The 19993-nt window shown below is 37.7% G+C and overlaps 6 protein-coding genes across 6 annotated transcripts; 3 read left to right on the top strand and 3 right to left on the bottom strand.

Annotated features, from left to right (window-relative positions):
• Window positions 1-32: 32 nt before the first annotated feature.
• Window positions 33-1316, top strand: C5L36_0A11310 (uncharacterized protein; the record flags this gene model as incomplete). The annotated part of the gene is made up of 1 exon (XM_029464166.1): window positions 33-1316. The coding sequence occupies one exon, from the start codon at window positions 33-35 to the stop codon at window positions 1314-1316; it is 1284 nt and encodes a 427-aa protein (XP_029320026.1).
• Window positions 1317-1460: 144 nt separating this feature from the next.
• C5L36_0A11300 (uncharacterized protein) lies at window positions 1461-6329 on the bottom strand (the record flags this gene model as incomplete). The annotated part of the gene is made up of 1 exon (XM_029464165.1): window positions 1461-6329. One exon carries the CDS (start codon window positions 6327-6329, stop codon window positions 1461-1463), a length of 4869 nt encoding a protein of 1622 aa, XP_029320025.1.
• Window positions 6330-6956: 627 nt separating this feature from the next.
• On the top strand, window positions 6957-10790 carry C5L36_0A11290 (uncharacterized protein; the record flags this gene model as incomplete). Its single annotated transcript, XM_029464164.1, has 1 exon — window positions 6957-10790. One exon carries the CDS (start codon window positions 6957-6959, stop codon window positions 10788-10790), a length of 3834 nt encoding a protein of 1277 aa, XP_029320024.1.
• A 139-nt stretch (window positions 10791-10929) lies between these two features.
• C5L36_0A11280 (uncharacterized protein) lies at window positions 10930-12033 on the bottom strand (the record flags this gene model as incomplete). The annotated part of the gene is made up of 1 exon (XM_029464163.1): window positions 10930-12033. The coding sequence occupies one exon, from the start codon at window positions 12031-12033 to the stop codon at window positions 10930-10932; it is 1104 nt and encodes a 367-aa protein (XP_029320023.1).
• Window positions 12034-12412: 379 nt separating this feature from the next.
• On the bottom strand, window positions 12413-14719 carry C5L36_0A11270 (uncharacterized protein; the record flags this gene model as incomplete). Its single annotated transcript, XM_029464162.1, has 1 exon — window positions 12413-14719. One exon carries the CDS (start codon window positions 14717-14719, stop codon window positions 12413-12415), a length of 2307 nt encoding a protein of 768 aa, XP_029320022.1.
• A 1532-nt stretch (window positions 14720-16251) lies between these two features.
• Window positions 16252-19509, top strand: C5L36_0A11260 (uncharacterized protein; the record flags this gene model as incomplete). The annotated part of the gene is made up of 1 exon (XM_029464161.1): window positions 16252-19509. One exon carries the CDS (start codon window positions 16252-16254, stop codon window positions 19507-19509), a length of 3258 nt encoding a protein of 1085 aa, XP_029320021.1.
• Window positions 19510-19993: the final 484 nt, after the last annotated feature.

The following is a 19993-nucleotide window of genomic DNA, read 5'->3' as shown; positions in this document are numbered from 1 at the left end:
TCTGGTTTATCATTTTTGATTTAGAGATAGAAATGGTTTTCATGAGTCAATGGAAGAGCTGTCTCCATTCAAACACATACACAATAAACTCCTACGATGCTATGGGAATGTGTTCCTTTTACCTATTATTTATAGGCATATGTGCATTGCTATTTATTATAGTTATACTTTTGTTTGGAGATCTACCAAATTATAGAGATACTATACTAAATAAGCTCCACCATATTTTGGTTGAGAATTTCTTCAAATTCATAACCAATAAATTGCAACAGTTTGATAATACATATCTAAATTCGAGTTTAACATCCCAAAAAGGTAAGCTTCGTCTAAAGTGGTTATTTGGATGGACAGTACCAATATTATATTTGATTATTTTTACCAAATGTCTGAAGTTATTTTTTGACTACACCTACACTCAGATCATCAAATATGAGGAAACACTGCAATCTCCAACTAATTGGGGACTGAGATATTGGTTTGTTATTATTCCATTAATCATAATTAACTACGTCACATTTTTACTAGCAGTTTTTTCAGACCCAGGTGTTATTGGTCCAAAGAGGGAATGCAATTTTAATACTTCACAACTACAGGCTGAGTTCCCCAACGATGGGATTCTCTTTCCACCAGAGATCGTATGTTCAACTTGCAAAATCAAAAAACCACCAAGAAGTAAACACTGCTCTAGCTGTGATAGATGCGTATTGATGTTTGATCATCACTGTATATGGCTTAATAATGATGTTGGATACTATACTTTCCGCTGGTTTTTCCTCTTTTTGTGTTCGATCTGCATCATTTTTGTTTATGGTGGCTATTTATCTTTCTACAGTCTACAAGTATACCTAAAGTCAGGAAACATACCGGAAAATATCAATAAAGCCTCCACGCCAAAAAAATATTGGAGGTTGATAAAGCAAACTACTGTTGGCAATGAAATTACAGGTATATTGTTACTTCTTTGTTTACTTTTATTTCCCTTAATTGGATATTTTCTAGTCGAAACGACATGGTCAATATACCTGGGAGTAACCACCAATGAAATAGGAAAATGGAATTATATTAATGAGCTAATAAACCATGATCTCGTTTACCAATTTGATCCTGAAGATGGATCAGCAAAAGTGTACTTGATACTAACAGAGAGGTTACCCGGAGGACAAGGGAAATTTATGGCTTTATCCGATAGATCTTCATTCAATAGTAACATCGGTGGTAGCCTAGAACCTGTTAAAGGATGGGACGACTTGAAAAACATATACGATAGAGGATTTTGGCTCAATGCTAAACAAAAATTATTTCCTACTTCTTTTTAAGTTTTTAGAATGTACAAAGAAAAATACTTAGATCAAAAATAAAACAAGATTTTTACATAAGAAAAGTTTCTGTAGTAAATAAATATACATGGACTCATGACGAATTCTTAACGTGATCGAGAATAAAAAATAATAATACGTAAATCATTTCGATAGATTGCTTAATAAAGTTCTTGCGTTCGTAAGTTCAGGAAGATCAATGCTTGGTCTTGGTCCTTCAAAACTTAAGTTCCTATTTTCAGCATCATCCGGACGATCTCTCTCCATGCTTTGTCTAGTTTCTTCGAGATGATCAAGTGGATGTCTGTTTTTAACCGATAAGCTTGGACTGGTTATTGTACCATCTTCGTTGATACGTCCTCTCTGGAAATCCATCTCTATTTCTTCAGTTTCCAACGATTCCAGAGATGCAGTGTTAGGGATCGAAGGAGAGAATTTATTATTTCCGCTGAAAATCCGCTTGAAAGCACCTTTACGACTACCACCTGTACCATTGATGGTTTCTCTATATGATGGGTTAGGAGCAGGAAAATCAATTGGTGAAACATGCGCTTCAAGGGTATGCTCTTGTGTATACTTAGATATTGCCGGCCTGTTTGGGTCAGTTGGATCATAATCTTTTGGATACTGCTTGAAGTCTCCATTTTGGACACATTCACGTATAATCTCAATGTCACTAGGATACAGGACTGAGCATGCAAAGTCCCAGCAAAAACGTGGTAACATACACATCAAAAAACCAATGAAAAAACAAGCCCAAAACGATGGTGCACCATAAAGACGTGCAGCAACTTTGAAGAACTCACCGGAACCAACAACAGAAGACCAAATTCCTGTCCATGCAAATAGAATCATGTTGGAGAGGAAATTGATCAAACATGTTAACCAATCCCACCTATACTGTCTTAGCATCACGTATGAGTTACATGAAACAATACAAATTGTAGCAACCAATACACCCATGTAAAACCTATGATCTAGAGTCAAACCAATCTTGCCTATAACCCCACTCTTGTAGTACAAGAAATAAGGATAAAAGAATGAAATAATTGACTGATAAAATCCATCAACCATGTACCAATAAAACTTCTCAACTGTCCATTCAGATCTCAAGATACCCACCTTGTAAAGCTGTGGAACTAACAAGGATATATAGTCATCAACATCTTGATCAAAAATACCTAATAAGATCACAGGAAGGGAGGTGAAGGCCAAGTTATAGAACATCAAATAGGTATATTCAAACAAGTAAGTTCCATCAAAATTGTCATAAATACCATACCAAAACAACGCCAACGTAAAAATAACGTTCTTGTAAAAGAAACATGGAATCATTTCAGCCAACCTCTTGTACGACCATCTTCCATGAACTAATACAAGACGTGCTAAAAACCTAAATTGACCAATCGCATAATCAGAAGACATAACTGCCTGTGTACCTTCTTCTCCAGCAATGCCAACTCCTACATTCGCAGCTTGGATCATTGCAACATCATTGGAACCATCACCAATAGCCAAAGTCATAACATCTAAGTTTTCCTTGACCAACTTGACCACTGAAGCCTTTTGAGCAGGAGATACTCTACAGCAGAGAACGGCTTTACATTGTTTACAAAGAAGCAAAAATTTGATTTTCAATGAATCACTCAATGCAATTTTCAATGCATCACCGTCAATAATAACACCATAATTACCACTAGGAGGCGCATGCACTTTTCTTTCTTTCTCTAATTCTTCTAGAGATCCAATCATGTCGAAATTATCCTCAAGATACTTTTCAATTAAAAACCTGACAACCTCATTACCATCATCCATTATTGAATCTTTCATACTATCAGGAATAATTTTTTCAATATCTTCGCCAGCAGTCTTAATGACTAATAACTGCATGGTATTTTGCAAAAGATTACACGAGAAACCAATATTAATAGCAGTTTCAACCTTGTCACCGGTTAAAACCCATAATTTAATACCAGCTTTACCTAGCAACTGAATACATTCAGGAACACCATCTTGTAACCTATCTTCAATAGCAGTACCACCAAGCAAAATTAGGTCTTTTTCAATAGATGAGGCAACTTCTTCCATCTTAGCCTCTCTGTTAGTTAAGGAGGAAGCAGCAGCTTTATGACGTGCTTGCCATTCCAAATATTGTGACCAAGTCAGTTGTTTTTGCGCAATACACAAGGTTCTTAAACCTTCTGTGGCAAATTGTTCTAGATGGATAGCAGTTTTTTCAAGCAAAGTTTTATCATTCTTTTCACTTAAACGAGAATAAATAACAGAATCTGCACCTTTACAGATTAAGAGAGCCCTAGGCTCACCTCCAGGTGTGGAAGGAGGTAGTTTTATTATGGCACTCATCCTCTTTCTAGTAGAATTAAATTCCAATATACTTAGAATTTGATATTCTTTCTCCACTCCTTGTACATTTAAAATCATTCCATTCTTGGTTCTGTTAACAAATGAGAATCCAAGATCCCTAGCAGTACCCACAAGTGCTGCCTCATCGGGAGATTGTGCCCTCAACTCAAACTTTGAGGGGTCTTTTTCAGACCTTTCCGTTAGAACACTGTGGCACAATGCCAATGCTAACATGAAATTCTCCGCTGCTTGCTTTTGTGTTTCACCACTATGTCCCTTTAAATCAAGTGCAAATTTTTTGGAAATAAATGTCAAATCTTTCTCAATAGTACTAGGAACGGAGCCTGAACTGATCTCTCTTAACATATCAATCATGTCTGCTTTATCTGCGGCAATACCCCTTCTCTCAGCAATAGCTTCTTCCTCCACATTTATACCTTGCCTTCTCCTGATTTCAGCGTAAGCTTCAGTGTATGCTCTACCATAATTCACACCGTTGATCGTACACTTTTTGAATTCCATAATATTTTGCGTTAGAGTACCCGTCTTGTCACTGAAAATATACTCGATTTGACCCAAGTCATCAGATATATTCCATGATTTTGGAACACACGGATGATCTAATTTTTCATAATACATCTTGACATCTGAATAAATAAAATATGCCTGAGCGGTTTTGATGATTTCGATGGAAATGTACAATGAAATTGGAACCAATGATTGATAAAGAATAACGGCTACAAAGAAACTGACAACACCATTAACAGCTGGGGAGCCAACCATATTTCCATACTCAAAATATTCCCTTGAATTAGTGGTTCTCCTATAATAAACACCATTAATAACTGCAGAAACAAAACAAAGAACGAATAAAATCAAGAAGTTGATTAGAACAGACCAATTCAAATCCGAAGCGATTCTAGATTTCTTCGTTGGGGTAATACCTGCATTTAGCATAATTTTTGTGTCATTACCAGTAAATGCGACAATACCCACAACCCATTTGGTGTTCCGCAAACTGCATCCTCTTAGTAACACATTGTTAATCGTAACAGGTTCATTAGCAATAACACCACGTTCTTCATCACCATCAGCGTAATACTTCAGGTTACCTTCATAGCTGTATAAGTTAGACTTAGGACCTTCACTTTCGAGCCAGAATTTACATTTCGCAAATTCGTCAACAGATTTTAAATCATTATGTGAACATTTCATTGCACTTTTGATTTTTAGGTTTGTTTCACCATCTAAATTTTTGGTTTCGACATAACAAGCACCATCAGAGTCTGAGGTAGATAGAATTATGATGTCAACAGGGATGGGATCGTTGTTTTTTATTTTGACAATATCTCCAACGTGTATATTCTTCCAGTATTCTTTCTTGAACGTAGGATGCGCAATCGAATCGCGGTTATAACCAGGGGAGACAAAAGAAGGGAAACCTTGGCCATCGTTAAATTCTTCCTCTTTTTGTTTCGTTACGGGATCACTGAAGGGGTTAGCATCACTACTTTCAAAAACTTCATCTTCATATCTTTCTTGCTGAAAACTTCTTCTATAATCAATACTATCCAATGATTTTCTTGCCGTAATGTCTTCAGCCAAGGGGTCAATCGTTTTCTGATTCCGAATTTTTCTAATTATAAAAATCAATGCCCTAGTAGTGGCTTTCTTTAGTTTTCTCCATAAACTGATGTTTTCACCATTGAAATTTGGATTGTCCATTCCTTTAAGAACATGGGTAATTTGGTTATTCACTTCCAGGTCTAATATTGTCCTTCTTGAATCTTCCAATGCATCTTTAAATGCCGTTATCGCAACAATAACAATCAAAGGAACCGCAGAAAGAACCGGACTAGGAACACCAAAAATTTGGAAGGCACCCAAAATAATCATCGTCAAAAAATAAATGTTTGCAACATTACCAAACTGGTAATATAGATTTTTTGGGATGAATGTGATCGGTGTATATTTAGTAGTTCTGATTTTGTTTCTGGCATATTGTGGTGGATTTCCCTCATCGTCTAACTCTGTAGCAGGCAATGGCAAGTTCCAATAAATATTTCTTCTAACATGAGAAATATCTTTTTCATCTTTGTTCGTATTGTCATATCTCATTTCGTCTTCATATTCGTCGGCTTGGGGGAAAATGCCAGGAGGTAAAGAATGTTCAATAACTTTTCTAATTGTTTTGTTTCTTTTCAAAGGCCTGCCGTCTTTCTTCCTTTGAGTACCCCATCTCAGTCTCTGAAATGTCGTCTTGTTTCTTTTCAAACCATCATTGTTCAGTTCTCCGAATGTGTCACGTTTTTCATCCTCTTCATCGTCTAATTCATCTTGAAATCTTAGGTGCTCATTTGAGTCCTCTAAGTTAGATGTTTTCAAGTTGATAGGTTCGAACTTGTTATGATTTGAGAATGAAGAACCTTGAACAAGCATAGGTGTTTCACCAATTGAATTCGCATCTTCAAAATCTTCGTAATCACCAGCTTTCGACGAACTGGTGCTATATCCAGAGAAGTTCCTCTTGTTTAAATTGGATTTGTACCCGGCAGAAGGTGAAGGAAGCGAATCACTAGGATTAAAGACAAACTGATCATCAAATGGGCTACTCAAAAGATCACGATTTCCATTTTCCTTTCCAGACATTTCAAACCAATAGTATGCCAAGTCAGCTGTTGCGTATGCCCTGGATTGTGTTCAAAAACTAAAGCAAACTTTCAATAACTGCAAAAAATCCGACTTAACAAAGAAAATATTCCAACCGGATGTGCAAATTTTATTTATAACACGTATCGAGATGTTGTTTATAGTAAAGAGTTATGTGTTGTTTTTCAAAATGGTCCTTAATAAATCCGGGAACAGGAGTCACTTATGTTACAACAAGTAATTAATGAGAACGCCCTGTGTAATAAAGCTAGAGGTCGTGTTTTCCTTATCAAGGACAGGAAAGCGTGTTGGTGAAAATGTAGAATATTGTGAAAATAAGCAAATTGCAATTTAACCGTCAATCAACAGAAAAGGTAGACTTCCGCCTTCCTTAAGTGCCGAAGGTATCCCCGAATTTTCTTCACCGAAATATGCCATGGAGGAAACAAAAAAAAAAACGCGCAAAATTTCATCGGGGCGCATAGAGCACGTGATATATTCTACTGCTCGGTGGCATACAAATTTAGTAGACAGACGAAGCCGATGGGAAGGGGGCGTAGAACTAGAAAAGAGGAACAAACTTGAATATCTTCCAGGTAAATACACAAAAACCTACATTCAAAGGCAATGGCAACAACGGACTCTGAGTTGTCAAATAGTGTAGACCCTATGATGGGGATTGATGACATAGATTCAAACAACAGCTCCGGTTGTAATGCCAGCACCTTTGTGAGCATACCAAGTGATTCTTATACTGCTTCAAGGTTGCAAAATTGTACTGTGTATGAATTGAACAAATCATCTACAGTGATATTTCTTGGTAAAATCCCCGAAATCTGGCTACTTGAAAAAAAGGCAGCTTTATTTATTCAAATGCTGGGCTCGGAAAAGGAATGTAGGAACAAAATGGAAGACAAAGTGATTAAAGACGGAAATGAGTCTTGCTTTGTAAAAGCTGACGGCCTCTTTGGGTCAAAAGGTACAAGGAATTCGTCCCTTGGGAAAATAAATGTAGAACTTCAACAATTGTCATTCAAATCTCCTAGGATATATCAACACGCAGTAATAAGAAACTTTATCGATATTGTCCCTAATCATATAAAAATAATGGCAAAGCAACAACTAAAAAGTCACCATCCTCTAAAAGCTGTAAGTGGTTCCTCGGAAAGCATCAATCCAAGTCTATACCATATTTTCTGCCTAGGAAGTAATGACTATGAAAAGCCAGATGGATCAAGGTTGAAAAAGTTAGTGGAGACCCTCAAATATAACTATGGCTCAATTACGAAATATAAAAGGATCGGAACCAAAAACTACAGCACAAGACATGCTAAAATCAAATTTCTTCAGAAAGCAGAAGCCGAAAGAAAAAAAATAGTTTTCAGAAATGTTCAACTGTTAATCCTACTTCAACAGATCAAGCACCTGAAGAAAAACCATTATTCAGCAGAAAATTTTGAGGATCTGCTGAAGAAACCTTTTTTTCTAAGTTCAAAACAACTTTTAAAAACGAATATGTTAGAGAATACTAACCTAATAAGTCATGATAGGGGGAAAATGACTATTTTATCTAGTGAACTATCTCTAAATAAACCTGAATGTTATAATGTGAATGATATACAAATGCAAGAAATGCTTGCAGAGCAACGGAAAAAGGCTGTTAAACTACAAATACCTTCTAAGTGTAGACATACTATCAAATCAGCCAATGATGATGAAACAAAAGATGATAACCTTAAAATCTCGACAACCCTCCTCCAAAGTTACAAGCCAGGTCAAATCTTGGAAAGTGAAAAAATGCTTGTTCAAATAATTGATTTCGATGGTGCTAAGGTAGTATCTGGGGTTTATAGGGAAACCAAGAAGATTCAAAAATGGAAAGAATATACAGTGTTACTTCGGGTCGGCATTGATTTAAATTTCCCTAAAGTAACACAGTTAGAAATAAAGCATAAAAAGTTGGAAAGACGTAGATTAGGATTAACCTGCGGAGACAATAGTGACGAAACTAAAAATAACCTTTTTCCAAGGACAAGAAAAGGTATAAGAAAACTTCACTATGACTATAGTGAAATGATGGCCCATTGTAGCAAGAGCTTTTCTCATAATCAGGTCATTAAAGAAGATAAAATATTTGAACAAAAAAATGTGCCAGAATATGACTCGGAGATAAAAAAACACTTTGTCACTCGAAAAATACAAGAGAAACTTTACTATTGCATCACCATTTCTAAAGACAACATGAGTCTACTTAAGTTTAATTTTGCTAGTCGAAGTCTTTCTTTTATCTATGAACAAAAGGGAAAGAAACGATTATTTACACTATTGTTTACCTCGACATCAACGGCAATTATTTGGCACAGCTTGATTAAGAAGCTATTAAGTGTTGATCAAGCAATAGAGAAGGACGGTTTCGTTAATATAACTATTCCATTATTAGATATTTCTTTTTCCATCAATAAATCCGTAATCATCGAGTTAATCAAGGAAAATAGCAATAACTCTAAAATGTTGCAATTTGAGCTAACCAAAACTGGATATAAATGTTTGAAAAACGATGCCTTAGAAAAATTAATAAATTTAGTGGAAAAGGCTTTTGCAAAACATTTTGTAGCTAACAGGTCCGAAAAATATGAGAAAACACGTAATTATTTCCGACAACTAATGCTAGAGAGGTCATCGTTAAAATTAACTTATGGAGGTATCAATCTTATGGAGTGGAGCCAACAAAATCTAAAATATATGTTGCTTGATTTAACGTTGCTTAAAAATGGAAATCTCAATATTGAGATGGAGAACTCACAGCCATTACAGACATACAACTCTTTATTGGAACCGACTCCAGTAGAAGGGTTCTTAATAAAATTATCCAATCAAAAAGGAAAAAAAAGAAATTTTTTGGGAAAGCATTACTTTAAGTTACTTTATGCTTTCACAATTAAGAATATGCTATTCTTTCAATCTTTCAATACTGCTGTACCTATTTTCCCAAATCTAACTAATTCAGTAAGTTCTTTTATAACTCCAGAAGGACACATAGTTAACTTAGATGCTTTGGAAGAAGCTTGCATGTTTGAGCCACAAGTATTTAAATATTCTCCCTACCCGGTTACTCAGGACTATATTGAATGGGTTAAACCAGGAATAGACCAACAAACCTTCAAAATCCACGATAGTGCAGCATTATTTGAAGCCAAGAGACGTGCTTTTATGATATCGAAAGGTCACACCTCAATAGATCTTCTCAACGTTGTTGAGATAAATTCAATTTCATGTGATAAACAGAACAACGAAGTTAAAAAGGCCTGCAATTCAATCTGGGGACAATCAGTAAATGACATGAACGGGAGGAAAGAAGCACATTATATAAGTTTAGCGAGTAACAAAAGAACAAAAGACACAACATCTTTTCTTGAAGAGGAAAGATATACAACAGCTTACTTTGATTTAAAAATGTCTGATGGGTCATCAATAAGTTTTAATGCTTCTAATATCTTAATAAAAAATGAATGGGTAAAAAGATTAAACAAAATACGCCACTTTTGGGCTGATAAAAAAGCAAAGATGACTTTTAGCACACAATGGTTGAGTTCTCCGGGTACAAACCACTCTATGCGCTACTCATTGATTCAAAAAGCTGAAAAAAGTTCTTTCTCTAACTCAGAGTCATTAGATTTAGTAAACTCAACTTTGTCGAATGACTATATACTAGCTAGATTGACCAATACAAAGCAGTTTCATCAGTGTTTTGCTGTGATAAACTTAAATAGCTTTACCTTATACAAGGTTTTCAACAGATCAAAAACTAAAGGAAAAGTAAAAACTCCTAGTTACTTCAAAAAGTATGTTCAAATTTCCCTAAAAGGTTGTTATGTGTTCCCGAATACTGGTGTTTCATGCTATGAAAAGACTGATTTGGATTTCCTATCAAAGGAAAAAGGGTTATCTAGAGTTTATGGCGATGGATTTATAAGTTCTGATCCTTTGTATGATTGCCTATTAACTTTATGGTATGGAACCAAAAACAAATTGCACAAAAACAAAAGGAGAGTAAAGAACTATCATTTGAATAAACTACACGATCCAACAGCAGATAATCGTAATATAAACTGCAGCGTCCCTCTGGAGGAAGTAAAACATAATATTAGGGAATTGAACTTTAGTGGAAGTTCTTCTGAACTTACAGATTCGGAAGATGATATTAATATACCTAGCGAAGAGTCAGACGCCATGATTGAATTTGAAAGTGAAACTAACAAATGTGATTACTATGAAACAATACCCCTAAAACACGCGAACAAGTTTCAGTCAACGAAACTATCCCACAGCTTTGGCACTAGAGAAAGGTCTTTGAAGTTACTAGCTAGGTCTAAAGCAGAACGAGATCTGTGGATTGCAAAACTTAACTCAGAAATTGATAATCTTTCAACGGTAAGCAGCATCAATAGCTGGCGTATATAACGGATTATCAAACATATACCAAATATATATATATATATATATATATGTTTATGTATTGAGAGAAACAAAATATCCAACCCGGAAGTAATAATAAGAACGTCTATAAAACTTTTAACAATTTCATGTACTAGTCAAGACTCTAAGTTGCTTTCCAAACATAAACCATCTCATCCCAACCAGTACTTGCCACAAAGCCCCTACCCCAAAGAGACCAATCACAACCAAGCACGAATTCTCTGTGCATATCAAAGTTGTTGATCAATGCTTCCCCATGTTTCATGCGCATATTGCTCATGAATCTAGCACTTTCGTCAGTTTGGTCTCTCCAAATTTTACATGTCATGTCATAACTACTTGACATCAACGTGTCTGATGCATGAGGAGACCACTGGACTTTTCGTACGGCAAAGTCATGACCAATTAGTTTATTGATTGGAGATGGCCCAACCCTTGATTTTTGCGCTAGGAAAGCGGGCTGTAGATCTGGTATCATCCTTATATCCCATATTTTAATAGATTTATCGACAGATGAGGTGGCTATCACTGATGGTCTATATTTGTTGAAATCACATGATAGTGCTTCCATTCCAGCATGTGAGATGAAATTTAGTGCTAGAGGGCTTGAGGACCTCATGTCCCAGACCTGACAACGTGACGCAGAGTTCACAGACACAATCAAGGAGGGATCATGAGGGGAAAAGGTTGCTTGATATACGCAATCATTCATTGTGTTTTCCTTAATTGGCTTTGTCGAAAGCGGTGCTTTGTTGTCCATTAAAGCGTCGGCTTTGACGGTCATGTCCTTCTCAGAAGATAATGTCGTTAGAGACTGTTCCCTAAGAGGCGACCATACCTTGATTGTACTATCCCAAGATGACGAACAAAACATTGATTTATCTACCATATTCCAATTGACCGAAAAGACTTCCCTTTGATGTTCCTCGAATCTTCTTATGGGGAAATTTTGGAGAGTTATATCAAACAAACTTATCGACCCGTCTCCAGAACACGTCAAGACTTGGTTTTCATGTAGCTCAGACCAAGAGACATCAAAGAGACCATCTTGTGTGTCAAATTGTGCATCCTGTATTATCCTTCCGTCATTAGTGATGGATAGAATATATAGCCTCCCATTGCCCACTAATCCGTAATTAGCAGCAGTGGCAACAGCCAATTTGTTATCGTAAAACGGTGAATACTTACATGCATAACCGTTATATCCCGTTGTTCTAAACCCAAACATGCCTCTCTATCTGTATCTACTGCTTAGGAGTCGCCAATAGTAGTGTAAATGTCACTAATCTAAAAGTGTTTAAAGGAGAACCACAAGTTAAACCTAATTTTATCACAAAATAACCCCACGTTGAAACAGCAAACAATCGTCATCGTTCGCCTGAACGAAGGTGCACCTTATCGTCAAGGGATTTTAGGAGGAAAACAGGCAGAATAGGAAAAAAACACACACGCACACATGCGCATTTCCCTCATTCGGATATCTGTGCCAGTGGCGCATGAACCCGATATATATATAATTATTACGTCATGAAAAAAATTAATATTACATAATCTGTGAAGTTAAAAATGCTGGATATGCTATTAGTTAGAAGTGAAGTGGGATTACATTATTTGGGATCACAGGAGGTAAGCTGATCAGTGATTGGGGAGGACTTAGTATCCCAGTTCATCAAAGTGTTAGAATCAAAACTCTTAGTGGTGCGATCAACATCGTCAGCCTGAAAGCTGAAGAAGGGAGAGCTTGGCATATTCTTATTCTCTGGATGAATAGCTTCCTTGGAGTTACCACCTAATAAGTGTTCATTATTATTAGTCAAGGAATCTGTAGCCGTGTCTGTCTTCTTGGCGACATAGTTGGTACTCTCCGAAGCTGGTGTGCTACCATGAGACCTGCAGCTTGTTTCATCCCCGTTTTGCTGTGTATTGGAGGTACCTGGATCCCTTGGGGTGATTTCGTATTTTTCAATATTAGTAGCACTCAAAATTCTGTTGATTTCTGGATCATCGCATTCTGTGTTATCGTTGTTGATGACCCCATACTGTGATGTATTTTGTTCAAAGAAATTGTAGTCCCAATGCTCTGCATTACTTTTAGTTGGCGAGCTAGGTTCGTTAGAAAACGATTCAATAATACGTTGAATGCTAGGTGAGTTAAAAAACGTATTATTAATATTCCCATTATTAGGTTGTTGGGGGTGTGGCACTTGAATATCATTATTAAAATTAGATGAAAGAAAGCTCTCCTTCTCGTCATCATCAAGTGGAATTAACGTTGTATTCAACTTGGTGGCGTCGACTGGTATATTATCAAAGTCTTTGTAAAGCTCATCATTTGGCGTATTGTTCTTTGATTGCCCCTTTGATGAGGCAACACCAAGTTGGATATTCCCAGGGACCTTAAACAATTTCTCAATGTGATTCTGATCGCTTGGCAAGTTAGACCCACAAATTTGAACTTGAATTTGACTTTGACTTTGACTTTGACCTTGCCTTTGTCTTTGATTTTGACTCTGATTTTGATTAGGAAGTGCGTTTCCATATTTCAAAATATCCATGAAATCACCCGGTAAAGTATTAACTTCTTGGATTGTTTTCGTTTTATTCACATGAGAGGTGGTGTTCTGTTTCTTTGATTTATAACTGTTAGTACATCTATTTTGTAGGGTCATTGGAGAAGATGTCAGAAATATAGGAGAACTACTCGAATGTTCCATCAATGCAGATGATGATGAATTGAGGTTACTGGACCTCTTCTTTCGCCCAATGTTGGAGTTGTTTGACGTTGACTTGGAGTATGGTCCATCCAACAAACCTTTTACACCCAATTCGCCTCTTTCACGTAATGCTTTGACATCATTTTTCATATGGTATTTGTTGCAGGAACAACATAAATAACCAGCATTTCCCAACTGGAAGATACCTTCTTTATAGAACTTATATGGCGGATTTGAAGTTATTGAGCAATTGATACATTCATGCGTTGGTAAGTTTTTCAAATTGGATTTCTTGGATTTGACAACTGCGTTATCACCAATTTTAACGACTGATTCAATAAAACTTGTACTTTTTCTAGCCTTTGTTGGTTGATTATCCATATTGTTTGCATCTATCTTTCTAAAGTTGGAGAATCTGGAAGATATTGGTTCCCCATTAGCATCGATCTCTTCATCAACCCTCGTTGAAATCATTGAATCTGCAATACGTATTCTGTGTGCAAGAGAATCTGGAGTTATAAATGGAAGCGATTGAGTACGAAATGCCAATTCGGGCTTAGACTTATTGGAGGATTTTGAATTTGCAGTTTGTCTTTTGACCTTCTTCCTCGTTTGCTGTTGCTGTTGCTGTTGCTGTGGTTGCTGTTGTGGCAGTTGTCGGGGCTGATGCGTATTTGAATTGTTACAAGTACTAAAAGATTGACTCGATACCTGGTCTGAGATGGAATCGAGTTTCCTCTTATTAGAAGGTAAAACCGAAGAAATGGAACATATTGGAGACAACCTTAGGCGGATATCCAAAGTATCCGAAGTAGTATTTGATTGGTATATGTTGATGACCCCCGTAGATAATCTTCCCGTGATCATAATGTCGGAATTCTTACTCGAGAGAATCCTAGAGCACAAACCGGTGCCTACGTAAGGTTCTCCGACTTCGACTATATCTTTGAAATAAATAGAATAATCCATACCTTTTTGAAACCATTCTGGTGATACCAATTGCAATAGGTCGAGACAATCTCTCAATCCAATGACCCCCACTTGGGCACCATTATGCGGAGGTTGAGACGGCAAGGATATTATTTTCGCCAACAAAGGATTAGACGATCTTGCTAAGAATGTATTTTTGTCATCAAAAGTGTAGAGGAGTTTCAGATTGACCAGTCTTGAGACGGGGAGAGCTTGACCTGTGGCGTTCATTCAAGGGAATATGAAGGAGATTAATGCAAGTGAAATATATGATTGGGAGGAGACGTGCTCAAAAGATAGAATACAAGGGTAAAAGAGGGTGAAGGAGGGGGGTGAAGAAGTGGATAAAAGTAAGGTCCTTTTAGAAATGAAGCAGCAGTGGAGTAAGAAGAGTGTGAATGTGACAAACAAACAGCAAGAGGAGCCCAAGGAGATAGTAGTAGATCTTGCCAACGTTTGTTTCTCTCTCCCTTTTCTCTTCTTCTTCGTATTTCTTCTCTAACTTGCTCTCCTTTTGTAAGGTGGACTTTGAAACCAGCTGCAAACGCCAATAGTGAGACGCCAAACCTGCAAGATGAGATTCACAGCCAGATTTTGAGTTTGGCGTTTTTCGTGTTTTTCGTGTTTCTCGTGTTTTATGTGTTTTTCGTGTTTTATGTGTTTTTCGTGTTTACATTTCGCAGTTTGGAGATTTCTAAAAATTGGTTTTCCCTTTTCAATTTTCAAATAAAGTAAAGAAATAGATTTTCTGATAGAAAAAAAAGGAAACCCGAGGGAATGGCGACGCGTCGGTCTGCGTGTGCTGAAAAGTTGTATCGAAAGGAACTAGCGCATAGCGACGAGACGGCATCTACCATACACAACAGAGAAATATGTCGCCAAGACGAGACAAGGCAAGGATTGTGTCCACCGAACTTGTTGCCACTCACTAGGTAGACATGCTACTTTTCTCTCTTGGTTTTACCACCTATAAGGCCTGGGTATACATCGGGGTGTATGTAGATTAAATTGTCTACATATAAAATGATATGGAAACCAATTCACATATACATTAATGTACTTAACCACCATTTTAAATATATGAATTTATACGTATATTAGTTTCTACAATCTCATCTCAAAGGGCATCACTCATATTGCCGAATCAAGAAAGACGCCTCAAATAGGAAGGCGTGCGGAAATTTATACTTGTTTATGCATTTTACATGGATCTCCACTACGTCACTTGCTCTATATGAATATGTTTATATGTATAGTCAATGGCATGGTGGAAGTTTACACTGTAATTAGAGCACAATATGCCAACACTTGTCTTCCTTCTATAGAGTGCCCACAAATAGAAAAGTGTAACTAACTATCAGATATACTACTATAGAGAAAAGTAGAAGGTTCAATAATTTCTACTAACAAGGCCGGTCGGCTAAATTGCCCAGATCGGGACGTGTTTTTCTTACCATACACGTTATCTATTTCCGTGCTTCGCTAAGCCCTTTTTCTGAAACTTTTTTTTTTTAAAGGAAAGCACCCCCAGGTGAAAAATTTCTATTTATTTTCTGTGGCATAGATAGAAGCTTTTTTATCCCAACCTAAATACACTTGTCTTTTGAACTTGTATTTTATTTGTTTTTCGAATCGAAAACACTACTTTATTATTGTCCCTTTTTTTGTGGAGTCCGTTTTAGTTTAATTGGAAACCAGTACTGAATTCTTATATTCACTGTTACAGATATCTAGTATTATATTGAACGCGTTTGGTTTAGGGTATGTTAACAAATTCTAACCATGAAAAAAACCTAGTTGAAAAAACAGATTTTAATCAAGATGTCCACAGTACACCTCCCTCGGAGTATTCTGCCCTGGACGTGGACACTGCCGGGCCGCAGAGTTATTTGATTCCAATTGATAAATGTATTCAACTCTTTGGAACAAATAAGGTCCATGGTTTGTCCAATGAAAGGGCAGCACAGTTATCGGCCGTTTATGGACCCAATTCCTTAGGTGATGGGGAAAAAATCTCTATTGTCAGCATAATCATGAGGCAAGTATTTAATGCAATGATTTTGGTTTTGATTATCTCCTTGACCATCTCCTTTGCAATCAAAGATTGGATCACCGGCGGTGTCATTACATTTATTGTTGCACTCAATGTGTTTATTGGTACACAACAAGAGTACCAAGCAGAGAAGACGATGGGATCATTGAAGAATTTGAGTTCTCCGTCGGCAGTGGTGATCCGAAATGGTACAGAACAAACCATTCCATCTCAGGAGGTTGTCCCTGGAGATTTGATTTTGGTGAAAGTCGGGGACACCATTCCAGCCGACTTGCGGTTGATTGAAACCCACAATTTTGAGACTGATGAGGCACTACTAACTGGTGAGTCGTTGCCGGTTGCAAAGGACGCCAACGAGTTGTACGGACAGGAAATTCCTGTTGGAGATCGTCTCAACTTGGCGTACTCGTCATCGACGGTTTCGAAAGGTAGGGCAGTTGGTATAGCGGTATTGACGGGGTTGAACACGGAGATTGGCAAGATTGCCAAGGCATTACATGGAGACAACTCCATTATAGAACGAGTTCAAGATAAGGAGAATGCACACGCTAAAGATTATGCGAAGGCAACAGGAGTAACAATCTGGAATACCATTGGCTATATCTTGGGAACTGCAGAAGGTACTCCATTAAAGATTAAACTATCGTGGCTAGCAATTTATTTGTTTTGTATTGCTGTGGTTTTTGCCATTGTTGTTATGGCGTCTCAGAAATTCGATGTCACGAAGGAAGTTGCTATTTATGCCATTTGTGTTGCATTGGCCATGATCCCGTCATCGTTGGTTGTTGTTTTGACCATCACCATGGCAGTGGGAGCAAAGGAGATGTTGAAGAGGAACGTCATTGTTCGTAAGTTCGATGCATTGGAGAACTTGGGATCAGTAAATGCCATCTGTTCGGACAAGACAGGTACATTGACGCAGGGGCGGATGATTGCAAAGAAGGTGTACATACCAGGACTTGGAACATTTTCTGTGGAAGACTTCAACGAACCTTTCAATCCGACATTGGGTAGCGTGAGGTTCTCGGAGTCGAGTCCTACTGAGCTCAACGACAAGAATGACGAACACGAGGTGAAATGGATAACCTTTGAGGAGTTCAAGGAGAAGTTCAGAAACACAGAGAAATATGAGCTATTCAGGAACTGGATTTTATCAGCATCGCTTGCTAATGTTGCAAAGGTTTACGAAGACTTTGACGATGAGGAGAAGGTGACTGAATGGAAGGCAAGAGGAGATCCAACTGAGATATCGATCCAGGTGTTTGTTACTAGGTTAAATTATAGCCGAGACACAATTGTTGAACAGGATAGGGCATACACACATCTAGCTGAATTTCCATTTGACTCGTCCATCAAAAGAATGTCTTCCATTTACAGGAACAACGAGAACGATGTGGAGATAATCTACACAAAGGGTGCAGTTGAAAGAATCCTGAAATTATGCGAGACTTGGACCGACCCAACTACGGGTGCTGTGTCATCCATGTCGGTAGAGAGCATCGATTACGTCGAGGAACAGATGAACTCGTTGTCGTCCCAGGGATTGAGGGTGTTAGCATTTGCAACCCGAACCCCAAAGGAACAAGGGTTGGGTGCTGAGTGGCAGAAAAACGAGAGAGAGAGCATTGAGCAGAAGCTGCATTTCCTTGGACTGATTGGTATCTACGATCCACCAAGACCAGAGTCGCTTCCAAGTGTCAAGCTGTGTCACCACGCGGGCATATCGGTGCACATGGCAACGGGTGACCATCCGTCGACCGCAAGTGCCATTGCGAGAGAAGTGGGTATATTGCCAGAGAACGTCTCCATGTTGCCACAGGGGGTATTAGATTCGATGGTAATGACGGCCCCACAGTTCGATGCGTTGACAGAGGAGCAGATTGATGAGCTACCATGCCTGCCGTTGGTTATTGCGAGATGCGCACCTCAAACAAAGGTTCGTTTGGTGGAGGCGTTGCACAGAAGAGGACAGATTGTGGCTATGACGGGAGATGGAGTGAATGACTCTCCATCGTTGAAGATGTCGGACATTGGAATTGCTATGGGTAAGAATGGGTCCGACGTTGCGAAGGATGCATCGGACATTGTGTTAGCCGATGACAACTTTGCGTCTATTCTCAATGCGGTGGAGGAGGGACGCAGAATGAGTGACAACATCCAGAAGTTTGTGATCCAATTGCTAGCATGTAATGTTGCCCAGGCATTGTTTTTGTTGATTGGTTTGGTTTTTAAAGATCGGAACAACTTTTCTGTTTTTCCAATGTCTTCTATTGAGATCCTTTGGGTTATCGTCATTACAGCCTGCTTCCCAGCTATGGGATTAGGTATGGAGCGAGCAGCAGATGATATCATGGACAGGCCACCTAAGGATTCCAAGGATGCGGTATTCACATGGGAAGTGTTGATTGACATGTTTGTTTATGGATTTTCCATGGCCAGTGCATGTATGATTCCCTTTGTTATTGAGGTTTATGGATATGGAGATGGCGAGTTAGGTGTCAATTGCAACAAGACGGACTATACGGATGTATGTCTTCATGTTTTCAAGGCTAGAGGCGCATCATTTGTCACAATGACATGGTGTGCCCTTCTTCTTGCATGGGAGGTTATTCATCTCAGAAACTCATTATTCTTGATGAGACCAAACGCCGAGAACAAATGGACTCAATGGATGAAAGATTTGTGGGCAAACAAGGTGTTGTTTTGGTCTGTTATTCTGGGTTTTGTCACACTAATTCCAACTATCTATATTCCAGTTATTAATAGTTATGTGTTTTTACAGAAGGGGCTTACTACGGGTTGGGCTTTTGCTTTTCTCAGTAGTTTGTTTTTCTTGGTGTCCTGTGAAGTATGGAAGTTTTGCAAGAGACACTATTACAGGAGCGAAAAGGCCAGGGACCCAGAAGAAGATTTAGAGGAGAGAGACGGTTTGACGCCATTCCAACAATTTACTGATTTAAGAGAATAAACAAGTTGATTTTCAATTACCACTTTAAGAGAATGTGTTCTTTATTATTTTACCTTGAGTTTTTCGAAAAACATTGAATTTATCTAAACCTGAACATTGAATTTATCTAAACCTGAACATTGAATTTATCTAAACCTGAACATTGAATTTATCTAAACCTGAACATTGAATTTATCTAAACCTGAACATTGAATTTATCTAAACCTGAACATTGAATTTATCTAAACCTGAACATTGAATTTATCTAAACATAAACATTGAATCTACTCAAATCTATATACTTAAATTATTCAAAGCGAAACATTGAACTTATGTTAATCTAAACACTAAAACTGTCTAAAGTAAAACATGAGGCTTAATCGCTTCAACGTAGCACGGATATCGTCTCTGATGTAGAGAGGCCTTTAAGTAGCTACGGTATTCCTTGTTATTGCACTCCAAGGAAACCTAAAAGCTACTAATGGTATTCCAACCCCCAACCATT

This window comes from Pichia kudriavzevii, chromosome 1 (assembly GCF_003054445.1).
Source record: "Pichia kudriavzevii chromosome 1, complete sequence".
Taxonomy (NCBI): Eukaryota; Fungi; Ascomycota; class Pichiomycetes; order Pichiales; family Pichiaceae; genus Pichia; species Pichia kudriavzevii.
Note: the sequence above shows the minus strand (reverse complement) of the source record. Positions and strands in the feature narration are given on the sequence as shown.